This window comes from Pseudonaja textilis, chromosome 12, assembly GCF_049901715.1.
Source record: "Pseudonaja textilis isolate UNSWEBS1 chromosome 12, rPseTex1.2, whole genome shotgun sequence".
Classification (NCBI taxonomy): Eukaryota; Metazoa; Chordata; class Lepidosauria; order Squamata; family Elapidae; genus Pseudonaja; species Pseudonaja textilis.
The window spans coordinates 4,429,480-4,441,843 of NC_142001.1; the positions used below are offsets into that span (position 1 = coordinate 4,429,480).

Here is a 12,364-nt window from a genome sequence, read left to right on the forward strand (position 1 = left end):
TAACCTTTGATACATATGATGGTCCCAGGAAGCAGAGAAATTGCTCAGAGGAGAAAGGAGAAACCTTTGGAAAGAACAAACTTTACACTTCTCTGTGGAAAACAAGTCACGAAGAACAGTGAAACATTCTTTACAGAAGTGAAGCGTGTCACACAAGTTGGTTGTGCAGGAATGCAATCCGGACTTCATGGAGCAAGCTTACATCATGCTGGGATCGTTTCTCCTCTGGGAGACAACAGGATCAGAAGGGCTTTTTTTCTGATGATAAATACTGAGATTGAACATTTACAACCCCAGGTGTCCGTGAAGTGGGGAAGGAAAATGCAGGGTTGTCTCCCTATTAACTTTCGACAAGCTTCTGCTTCTGCAGGGGTCCCCAAACTTGGCAACTTTAAGATTTGTGGACTTCAATTCCCAGAATTCTCCAGCCAGCTATGCCACAAGTCTTAAAGTTGCCAAGTTTGGGGACCTCTGAGCTTTTCGGTTTCTTGGCTTAACAGGTGCACCCCCAAGTTGTACAGCAGAGACAACTAACTCACAACCCACAAACACAGAACAGCAAAGGGCAAGGTTGAAGTGTTGGATCTTTTTTTGGTTTGAGGGGGTGCTTGGGGAGATTTTAAAGGGCAAGAAAGCCTCCTTGTCGAGGCTTAAGGCACTCATTCTAGGCTGGGAGCTCCAACCTCTTGACTCCCTGGTAAACCAGGCTCAGAAAAGGTCTGGCAGTATCAGACCTCCGAGTGGGTGGTAGGTCCTGTCTGTTTGATTGTCTTTGATGGCAGTGTCTCTTACAGTGGTTGGGTGATTTGTTTTAATTACAGGGTATAGCTGTTTTTGTTGAATGCCACCCACGGTTGCTGTGGAGCTGTGTAGCCTTACACATTTCTAAAATTTTTTAAAAAAACCATACTGTATAAAATATATTTTCTTGTCTGCAGGCAAAATGAATCTTTTTTTTTTTTTAGCTTCTAGAAGCCTTAAAATGTCCATTTTGCCCCTTCTCTTCCTAAAATGGGCCAGGACATTTTGATATCATTAGCAAAAAAAAAAACCCTCCTGTTGCCTTCAGCAAAGAAATGCACCCCCCCCCTCCCAAAAAAAAAGCCAGGTTGCCTTTTCTGCCTTAGGACTTAGAATGTCTGAATGTCATCAAATGTGGATTCACTCAGCAAACTCCAGTTCCATGGCTGTATCTTAGAACAGGGGTCCCCAAACTTGGCCACTTTAAGACTTGTGGACTTCAATTCCCAGAATTCTCTGGGAGTTATGCTCTGGGAGCTATGCTGGTTGGAGAATTCTGGGAGTTGGAAGTCCACAAGTCTTAAAATGGCCAAGTTTGGGGGCCTCTGTCTTAGAAGAACCCTGAGCAGGAAGACATGCAAAAAACCTGCAGACATTTTTTTTTTAAATATACCAAAATCTGGAATCGGTGGATTGTTGGCAAGCTTCACAGCAACAGGTGGTAGATCTTCAGTGTTGTGTTTTATCAGTTGCAAGAATACAAGACGGTAAAACCTCAGCATTGAGGGGTGGAAACTAGTGGTGTAGAAATAACGTAGTTTTGCTGCTGGGATACAGTGGCCATCCATGGAGAAGACAATGGAGGCACCTGAAGGAAGTTCAGCCATGGGTTGGGATATTCTCTACTGCCGTTTCTCAGCCTTGGGAACAAAGAGGGGTGGACTTCAACTCCCAGAACTCCACAGCCAGGACAGCTGAAGTCCACCTATCTTGAAGCTACTGAGAAACTCAACTCTACTGCCTTGTTCTGTAAGCTAGGGGTCTCCAACCTTGGCAACTTTAAGACTTGTGGACTTCAACTCCCAAAGCTGGCTGAGGAACTCTGGGAGTTGAAGTCCACAAGTCTTAAAGTTGCCAAGGTTGGAGACCCCTGCTGTAAGGAATCAAAATATCCCCAAATATGGATCATTTCTAAATTTCTTGCACAAACTGGAGGAAGGATGGGGGTTCTGCAAGGCCAGACTCACTGACCACTCACTGCGGTTCAAATTGTGGACTGGGACCCACAGGGGTGGCGGTCAGTGGGAGGTGAGATAAAATCCTTCCTTTTCGGACCATTCAAGATTTCCTTCTCCGTCCCCCCAAGTCCTGAGATCAAGTTCTGCCTGCTTTTCTCCTGGGCTTCAGGACAGCTTCAGGAGGAGTGGATTTGGGACGAATCCACAGACGAGAGGGATGGTGGGAACTTCCATCAATGGTTCTTGGGGAAGATATGACAATGGACCACATTTTTAACTGAGGACTGTACACCCGTGCACGGCCCTCCCAAGCTCTGTTTTCATTGGCAGAGGATTGCAGGAGGCCTTTGCAGCCTGAAACGGAGCTCGGGAGCCCGTTTTCGCTAGCAGAGGGTTGCAGGAGGCCTTTGCAGCCGGAAACGGAGCTCGGGAGCCCGTTTTCGCTAGCAGAGGGTTGCAGGAGGCCTTTGCAGCCGGAAACGGAGCTCGGGAGCCCGTTTTCGCTAGCAGAGGGTTGCAGGAGGCCGGTCCATCACTGTTTCCAGGGCAGCTCCATGGGCCAGATCTAGGCACCCTGTGGGCTGGATCCACCCTGTCCCCTGGGCCTTGAGTTTGACACCTCTGTGCTAAAGCAATCTAGGTCTCGCCGGTCGTAAGGGAGATGAACTTATTCACTGATTCTTCTTCTTCAGGTGACCCAGTTGACCAGGAAAAACACTGTCAATCTTCAACTACATATAGTCCTCAACGTACAACTATTTACTTGGTGACCATTTGATGTTTGGACAGCACAGAAAAAAAAGAACTTATGATGACACCCCCCCTCACGCTTACAATTGTCACAAGCATTCCCATGATCATAGGGTCACCTTTTGAACATTTTGTAACTGGCCTGTATTTATGGCATCTTGTGATTGCCATTCGCAACTTTCTGAGTACAACTTTCCCCTTGAATTTTGACCACAAGGATCCCAAAATTTCTGTTGTTAAGTGAAACATTGCAGTTGATAAGTTAGTAACATAGTTCTTAAGTGAAGGCAGGTCACTGCAGCCGTCATAAATACAAACCAATTGTCAAGCAACTGAATTTTGATCATGTGACTGTAGGATGGTACAAAGGTCATAAGCGTGAAAAATGGTCATGTCCCATTTTTCAGTGCCACTGTAACTTTAATTGGTCACTAAATGAACTGTTGTAAGTCGAGGACTACCTGAGAAGCAAAATCAATGGGGCAAGCTGGAGTGGCTAAACAGCTGCACGATTCATTTAGCAACTGAAGTTATTTACTTAACAACTGTGGCCAAAGAGGTTGTAATATTGGGTGCAACTCCCTTAACAACTGCCTTGTTTAGCGGTGGAAAGTCTGTTCCCAACTGTGGTCATAAGTTGAGGACTACCTATAGATGCTTAATGAAGAACGCAGGTCCTGAATAAGGTCAGAACTCAGAAAAATCTCCATTTCAGGAATGATTTGGGTAACTGGGAAATTAAGAACCCAACTGGGAAAGAGGCCGACACTTGTTACGAACTGGGACAAGAGACTCTTGACAAGCCTCCCTTAACTTGGACCCTGTCAGCAAGCCAGGTCAATGTTTGTTTCTCCCTCCTAGGTGGTTTTCAGGTCCTTAAGGAACAGAGAAAATTTTCCTTCCCCAAATGGAAGTGAGGGATGTGCCCGTTTCCAGGGGCTCCTTCTTCTGTAGTAAGCTTAGAGCAGAGGTCTCCAAACTTGACCACTTTAAGACTTGTGGACTTCAATTCCCAGAATTCTCTGGGAGTTATGCTCTGGGAGCTAAGCTGGTTGGAGAATTCTGGGAGTTGGAAGTCCACAAGTCTTAAAGTGGCCAAGTTTGGAGACCTCTGGCTTAGAGTTCCCTCACCTGCAGCCTTTGGTATAAAAGTCCACTGGTGTTTTGTTTTGTTTTTTCCTTCCAGCTACTTTTCTTGAAACAGTTACATTGGAGGATCAAGCAAGTCCTGCAATGAAATCCCTCCAAGTAATAGAAACCGAGATCCATTTTTGGGGAGGTTTCCAAAAGAGCAGCATCTGCGTTTTCAACTCGGTCCCTCAACTGCATTCATAAGTGAGGAATTATTCTTCCTTTTGAGATTCATTTAATATACAAAAGAAATCAAACAAAGAATTCACAACCCAATGGAACTCAAAGGGAAAAAAAATGGCCCAATTACTTGTTCAGGGACAGGTTTTATGGGAACAGGAGAAAAGGGCTGAAGTTGCTGGTTGAAAAGAAAACTTCTTTGAAAAGGATTCAGAATCCACCCGTTCAGCTCATGTTCTTCTGTCTCCGTCAATATATAGCAGGAATCCTCAAACTTGGCAACATTTAAGACTTGTGGACTTCAACTCCCAGAATTCTCCAGCCAGCAGAGCTGACTCCAACAAGTCTTAAAGATGCCAAGTTTGGAGACCTCTGGTATATAGTAATCTCAGGGGTCTCCAACCTTGGCAACTTTAAGGCTTGTGGACTTCAATTCCCAGAATTCCTCAACCAGCTTTGCTGGCTGAGGAATTCTGGGAGCTGAAGTCCACAAGCCTTAAAGTTGCCAAGGTTGGAGACCCCTGGTAATCTACTTCTGAGAATTTGGCAGCTTCACAATTCGCTCCAAATGGAGTTTCCAGCGAATTTAAGCTCACTGTCAACAAAATAACTAAGTATGGCTACAGAATCTCTTTTGAGGGAAAGGAGAGAGGAAGTGGTCCAACACAATCTATTCAAACCCTATCACAGTCATCTATGCATTATCCACTAATGTGCTAACTGGGAAAAAAAACAAAAGCTGTCCAGCCCTGGGACATAAATGTGGGGACAATGAGAACATTCGGTAGGAAAGAAAAAGGTGAAGGAAACTCAAATTCAACTCGAAAGCCAAGAATTTGATCAGGACCGACCAACAGAGTGGTTTTCCGGTATCGCACAAGAGGTGAAGTCCTTCTTTTGAAAGATCTCGGCTGAGGTGAGGGTGGGGTCAGAAAATGCAGCTGGTGACAGGATGGGTGACCGAGCCAGAGTTTACACCGTAGCTCCGTCTGTGGCTGGAGAACCTGGGAGGAGCTCCCCGTTTGGGACCATCTCTGACCCCAACATCTTGTCTTTCCCCGAATCCAGTGGCTTCTTCTTGAGCTGACACTGATGGATGAAGGGAACACACGCAAGAATGAGACCTCCAATTATTGGAGGAACTCCAGCAAAGTAGAAGGCAAGCTGGTAATTTCCAAAATGATCATGAAGGAGTCCTAAAAAAAAGAAGAAGAAAAGCAGGTGTCATACAATGGAAAGTGAAGTTGGAGAGGGCTTCTGCCCTCGGCTTATGGGATGTTCTCAACTTCATTAACCATTTTTAATGCCCAATGAAGGATCAAGGCACAGAGGGAAAAGAAAACAGAATTCCGGACTTCAATAACTATTTGGATTTAAAATTCAAATGGAGAAACCAGGATTCTAACCTCATGGCAGCTCTCCGCTACAAGGGCCAAGCTAAAAGGATGTTGGCCAGATCAAGCAAGCACCTTTGCCCCTATGGAGTTTCTCAGTCATCCAGGTATGGCTGTCCCAAAGGTGCTTTTTAAAGAGGCACCTGGACTTTGTTTTTCCTTGAAGGAGTTTTGCTTCTCATCTAAGAAGCTTCTTCAGTTCTGACAATGATGGTGGGGCAATGGAAGGATTTATATTTCTTGCAGTCATCTGGTCATTAGCACCCTCTCTGAGAGTGGTTGAGGGCACTTGGGGATTTCTCTGTGCCCTCAGGGGTCACCTGAATAGCGCAAGGGGGGTGTGGGGCCTTCCTGGAACTGCTCTAAGAGCAGCTCTTCCCACCCTTTTGACTTCTGACATGTGCTGCTAGACTACAACAATCCTCTTGATCAGATGATACATCCACTGACTCAGCTGGCTGAGGGATGGAGGTTGTAGTCCCACATATAGGAAAGGCTGCATTAAAATATATCAAGCAGTATTTCATGACCTCTGGAAAAAACTCTTTTCTGATCTTCACAGATAAATGGCCCTGCTTTTAAGCCTTCTTCATTCTTCCTGGAAAGGCTGAAGATGGCAGGATGGGGAAAAAAGTCAGACATAACCATGTCAGGTAAGGAAAAGAACGGCTAAGAATCCATTGATTCAGAAAGGTGGATGGAAAAGGCCTGGGACTTAAAACTTGGACCTAACACACATTTACACAAAGGGCTTAATTCCTGTGTTCCAAAGATGGCTGATATCGCTTCTGTCTTATTTACAATAAAAGCAACTTCTGAAATTTTCTACAGTGAGCCACTGGGTGAGAGGTCAGGTTTCAGGAGAAAGGAAAATTATTGCTGGTTCTGATATAAAATGTGACAGGGGGTGACAATTTGCCATCGAATCCTTGATCCCTTTGCAAAATATGCCCTCATTTCAATTGGAGGCTAAATGAACTAAATGGATTTTTTATTATTGTTCATAGCATTGAGCAGTTCTGACCCTCGTAAAGCCTTTCAATTTTGCTTTTAATGGGCTTTAATAAAAAATATTGCTAAATGTTACTTATACCAAATTCAGATGACCGGTTGGGGAGGAGGAAGTCTGGTTTTTAAAGAGTACAAATTATTCCCAGAAGAAGAGGTACAAACAACTGGCCAAGAATTTTCCAGCTGCAGCACTTCTTGTGCAGTCTTTTGATCTTTTTAATCTGGGAAAATGAGGCTTTATTGAGCAACATTTGACTATTTTCTAAGCAGTAAAATAATGTGAGCCTGCTGATAGTTGCCGAATTAAAAAAGTATTTATTTCAAACACTTCAAAATCCAGCCAGTGGACAACAACATTACTTATTACCACTTATGAACCCCGCTACGGGTTTTTAGATGTTTTTCTTATAGACATTGAAGCAGAAAGAATTTGGTGGTGGTTAGTGTTAGTCCAAGAGATGAATAATTCGTTTACAATGACTTCTCTTGCTTGGTGGGATGATGCATTCTAAGCTACTTTTAGATGTTTTGCTAACAATTATAAATGACTTCTTTGTTTTCTTGCAGATGTTTCATTACCCTAACTATGGTAGGCAATATCATCGGTGCTAGTAAGGGGTGCTGTTTGCTGTCAGTTTACATTCTGGTGTCTTCTGGAGAAGGAAAACTTTGATGACAACCAATTTTGACAAATGAAATGCAGTCAAATTAAGTTTTCTTCTGGACTCTCCTACCAATTCTTTTCAAATAGAGCTACTTCAAAGTGAAAAAAAAAAGCACCCAGACTTGCATTTCCTGCTTCTTCTTGCAACTAAGAACCCGTGAAATGGGTTCACACACCTCATCAATTTCTTTAAGTTATGGAGAAATCCCAGAGACATATCTGGAGGATAGCGATTTAGAAGAAAGTATTCTGGGATACTGGCTCAATCTGGCTATCATACCAATGTCACCAAGAAAATTTGCCTAGGACTTGACAGGAGAACTGGAGTAACAAGCTATGGAAAATTAACATCTGATATCACAGTATGCGGAGAACTGGTTTGCATGATGATAAACCAAAAGAAGTAATAGCAACAGCCCTTAGACTTATATATCGCTTCACAGTGCTTTACAGCCCTCTCTAAGCAGTTTTACAGAATCAGCATATTGTCCCCCAACAATCTGGGTCTTCATTTGACCCACCTCGGAAGGATGGAAGGCTGAGTCAACCTTGAGCCAGTCAGGATCGAACTGCTGAACTGCTGGCAGCCAGCAGTCAGCAGAAATAGCCTGCACTACTGCATTCAAATCACTATGCCACCTCAGCTCTTCAAACAACCACCATTACTGTTGGGCCTTCAAGAGGCATGCTATCTAGGCAAATGGAAACCCAGAATAGATAAGCCACAGTATCTTTATGGTTTATTCAAGTCCCAATACATATTTGTCTGTTTGTCATTTAAGACAGTGTTATACTTAGAGCAATGAGTCGATTGAGCTACTGATGGCTGGCCAAGTCAAAGAACCTACAGATCGTGGACTATGACATGTCCTTCCTCTACCAACTCTTCATACCTTGCTTGGATAAGGACTTTTCAGACATATTGGAAACAGCCTCCTTCCCAAACCTTCAAGCTAGAGAATTTGCTCACCTGCAATTGGTGGGCCAGCTGACATGGGGATGGCCATGAGTCCTAGGAGATAGCCAATGGCTTGAGAAGCTTCCATGGGCCCAACCAGCTCAAAGGCAATGGGGGCCATAATGGTGATGAAGAGTCCTTCACAGAGTCCAAGGAAGAGGCAGACAACAATCACCGCTGAAAATGCTTGGCACTGTAGCAACATCATGCACATGACACCCAAGGTGATGAAGGACGCAACCTGAGGAGTAAAAATAATGAAGCTGTTTAGGCAACCAAGACAAATGTGGAGGAATTCCCTAAGCAAGGGGGCTCAGAGTACCAGTGAGTGGCACACGTCGTAAGTGGCGGGGGGAGTGATTTCTCTCTCCCTCCCTCATGCAAGTATTCAAACTCAACAAGATTTCTGACGTCATCTCATGTGAAAATGCAACAGTTTGTCATTCTTGCTTGAGAACATGTGGGATTCTGGTACTCTTACCGGCTGAAGTCACTGAAATTTCACCCTTTCACTAGTATTCATTTTTAAATTGAACACTGACATTCTGCAAATGCTACTTCAGGTTGTTGCAGAAATCTTACCATCTTCAATTAAACAAGCAAACAAGCAAACAAACAAATAAAAGGTCTCCCCCATCTCTGGTTAAGGAGGGCAAACACCTTGGGCCAGGGGTCGCCAATCTTTTGAACCTCAGGGACCACCAAACTCATAATTTTAAATCCCAGGGACCACTAACCGGTTCTGTGGGCGTGGCCTAATTTGTGGGTATGGCTTGGTGGTCATGTGACTGGCTGGGCATGGCTTGTATGTAAATATAAATATTTATATAAATATTGAATTTTTTTATTAAAAAAAGAGCAACTTTTAACCAAAATCAAGCAAGGCAGGGAGACAGATTGAGTTGTTCACAGAATCATTCAGTGATCTATCTATCTGCCATCAGCTAGCTGAGTCTCTCAAATGTGCTTGCTGTGAGTCTGCACTGAATAACTGAACCTTCAGTCCTAAGGGAGGTTCGGCTGTGCTTAAGAGCAGAGCCGAAGATCTAAAGACGAGCTAGAAAGCAAGAAATCCAACCATTTCCTGCTTCCTAGCTAATCTAAATTTCCTGGTACAGCAGAACAGAAGATGGTCGGAAAAAGGAAAAATAGCAATTTAGCAGGCAAGTTTGCTGGGTGTAAGGAGTGAGTGGGCGGGGAGGGTTCCCACGGGCCATGTGGGCAGCACAGCCTTGTGTTTCTGTGCAGCCTGGATTAATTGCTTTGGGAGGGTGCGATTTCTCTGCGGCCCGTCAAATTTTTCTCGCGGCCCACCAGTTGGCGACTGCTGCCTTGGGCTACATCCACAGACTATGTTTAGAGATCATGGACCACTTTCCAGACTTTCTAATCAGGAGGTGGGTGGGTGGACAGGATCCCCCAAATCTTTTTATGGATGCTCAATTCTACCTGAAAGTTGGCTGGGCAACCAATAGGTTGAAAACTTGCTTTGAGTCTAGATTCTGTGTGTGGCTATGCCAAGATGATTAAACTTCTTTGTAAGATTATAAATATTGTCTTCCACTTTGGTTTAGTTCGCTCTTCCATTCCTAAGCGGCCCCTGAACATCTCCTCCTCCTTCCCATGTCTCATTGGTTGCCCAGTTCCTCCATTTTCTCTTCTGTTTTTCCCAAAGGGCCTCTCCTTGGTAGAAAATTAGCCAAGAGGTCTTGCTTATCATTTGACAACTGGAGGACTTTGAATGTCTCAGGCCCCAAGGCATTCAAAGACAATGTGCTTTAGATATCCGAGATGCTCAGATAAGGCTACATTTCAAAGAAGGCGAAGTTTCTGGAAGCAACCAAGAGGAGAAAGTTGGAAGGTGATAGCAACTCTTCTGACATTCCCTTGCTCTTAGCAAAGTGCTTGTGTGCTAACCCCATTATAGGGATTCTTAAAGAGTTGTTTCCATCCATTAAATATATTTTTCTCTATTTAAATCATCTCAAATTTCTGCCATGCTTCCAACTTTACAACACACTGTTCTTGGCAATGAACGGAAATTCAGCTCTTGGCCAAGGCTGGAGTTTTGGAAGGCTAATTTTTCCCTTCAGACTTTTATAATGTTCACAAACGGCATATTTCTACTGAATTTTTTAAAAAACATATTACATAAAATAAGATGCTTCTTCCAGCTAACAGGAAAGACTCCCACTATGGACAGCCTACAGAACATCCCAAGCTCAGACCTGACTTTGGGAGTTGAGGCCACACAGATCCTCAGCTACATGAACTAATAGATAGTTTGGAATCAAACCATTTCTGCTGGGCCTATAAAAATATTGTGGTATCACATGTCGATATGCATCCCTAAGTTGGTTGAAGACAGTGGTGGGATTCCATTTTTTTTTTTTAACTATTGGTTCTGTGGGCGTGGTTTGGTGGGTGTGACAGGAGAAGGATGCTATAAAATCTCTAGTCAGAGATGTTATTTGCCGGTTCTCTGAACTACTCAAAATTTCCACTACCGGTTCTCAAGAACTGGTTAGAACCTGCTGAATCCCACCTCTGGCTGAAGAGCTACATAATCCCACTTTTTTCTTCCATTTAATCATGTCTGATTCTTAGAGACTGCCTGGACAAACTCTTGCAGTGTTCTTGTCAAGGTTTTTCAAAGATGGTTCATCTTTGCTGAGAGAGGGACTGACCCAAGACCACCCAACTGTCCCTCTGGCTAGGACTGGGCTAGAATGTATATGTAGACTAACACCATAAGCAAACACCCGTCTGGCTCTTATATAGCACTGCATGCTCAGCTTAATTAAATTTCTTTGCCAATGATATTTGGTTATTTATGGTACAATGGACAGTAGAACTGGGAAATTGTGAGAACCAGCTAATTTGAAGAAGTTCTCTGTTTCTATGTACCCACATGAAAAACAATGCAATATTCCTGAGCATTGAAAGGATCTTCTGGTCACCATGCCTGGTCTCTACTCCACAGCTACTTTTATTGCTTTCCTATCTTCCTTCTCTCTGAGCGTTCAAGAAGACGTAGACAGAGAGAACATCTCTCTAACTTTACTTCTGCAAGAGTCCCATAAGGTGGGTTGAATAGACAGTCACCCAATGAGGTCTATCATGACTCTTAATCACTCCTCTGCAGTGCTTCTGAATGAATAAATCCGCCATCTCTACTCGGATTGGTTGATGTGCAGAGTAGCCTATTGGACAATCCAACTGTCAATCTTTTCTCCCCTTCTATGCCAGTGAGAAAACAGGCTACCAAAATAATATTACCACAATACTGGGTAATATTGGCAAATCCAACTAGACTGGGTATGCTTATTCACGTATTTTATTATTTATTTATAACATTTATTGGCTGTCCATCTTACCACTCTGTATGAACATGGTGAATATGACAATCGCATAGCTGCACTTTTGTCTCACTACACATTTATTATAACTGGTCTTTCCGGTGAAGCCCAGGACTTTCTCAGGGGTCCTGGCAAAATTGATTCACACTTTCACCTGCATTTTTCCTTCGCTCATAGCTGGACAATAAGAGGGAGGGGAAGTTGAAGGCAACGGAGGGAGAATGTTATTCAAGCATCCATCGGCACCTGGGACATTGTTGGCATCCCAAGGACACACCAAGCAGATGTCCCAGTTTCCTGTTTCCACAACAGAATAAAGAGGAGTGATTGGTGGATGCACTGGACTGTGGCTGGCCCGTGAGAAGAGGGGGAATTAACTAGGCTTCCTTTTGTGTGAGAAACCCAGAGCTGGTTTTGCTTCTTCTATGCAAACGTGGTTTAATCAGTAAAGTTTTATACTCCTAGTAAAACAATGTCCCAGGAGTTCTATTTTCTGGATTCACCAACTGGACCTTCTTTTCATTAGGCTAAAGGTAAAGGTTCCCCTGGCACATCCGTGCTGGTCGTTTCTGGCTCTAGAGGATGGTGCTCATCTCCGTTACAAAGCCGGAGAGCCAGCGCTGTCCGAAGACGTCTCCGTGGTCATGTGGCCGGCATGACTAAATGCCTCCAAAGGCATACAGAACACTGTTACCTTCCCACCAAAGGGGTCCCTATTTTTCTACTTACATTTTTTTTTTAACATGCTTTCGAACTGCTAGGTTGGCAGAAGCTAGGACAAGGAACAGGAGCTCACTCCATGAAGTGGTGCTAGGGATTCGAACCACCGAACTGCCAACCTTTCCGATTGACAAACTCAGCGTCTTAGCCACTGAATCGCTGCGTCCCTATTTATTATTCTATAATTGTATTATATTTATTCATTATTCATAAATATG

General features: G+C 43.8%; 1 protein-coding gene and 2 long non-coding RNA genes across 3 annotated transcripts in view; 1 reads left to right on the top strand and 2 right to left on the bottom strand.

Moving 5' to 3' along the window:
- The window catches only part of LOC148124756 (uncharacterized), an 801,081-nt gene that overhangs the window by 668,088 nt on the left and 120,629 nt on the right, over window positions 1-12,364 (bottom strand). The gene's annotated exons all lie outside the window — the stretch shown is intronic.
- On the top strand, window positions 4,288-4,805 carry LOC148124761 (uncharacterized). Its single transcript, XR_015745033.1, has 2 exons — window positions 4,288-4,415; window positions 4,558-4,805. It is a non-coding gene; the product is annotated as an uncharacterized LOC148124761 (long non-coding RNA).
- SLC16A2 (solute carrier family 16 member 2) overlaps window positions 4,856-12,364 on the bottom strand; it is a 77,980-nt gene continuing 70,471 nt past the window's right edge. Inside the window, exons 5-6 of the mRNA XM_026703111.2 lie at window positions 8,080-8,308; window positions 4,856-5,236 (exon numbers count right to left, since the gene is read on the bottom strand). Of these exons, the coding sequence (XP_026558896.1) occupies window positions 5,013-5,236; window positions 8,080-8,308 (453 nt within the window). The 3' untranslated portion in view covers window positions 4,856-5,012. The remainder of the gene's footprint in view (window positions 5,237-8,079; window positions 8,309-12,364) is intronic.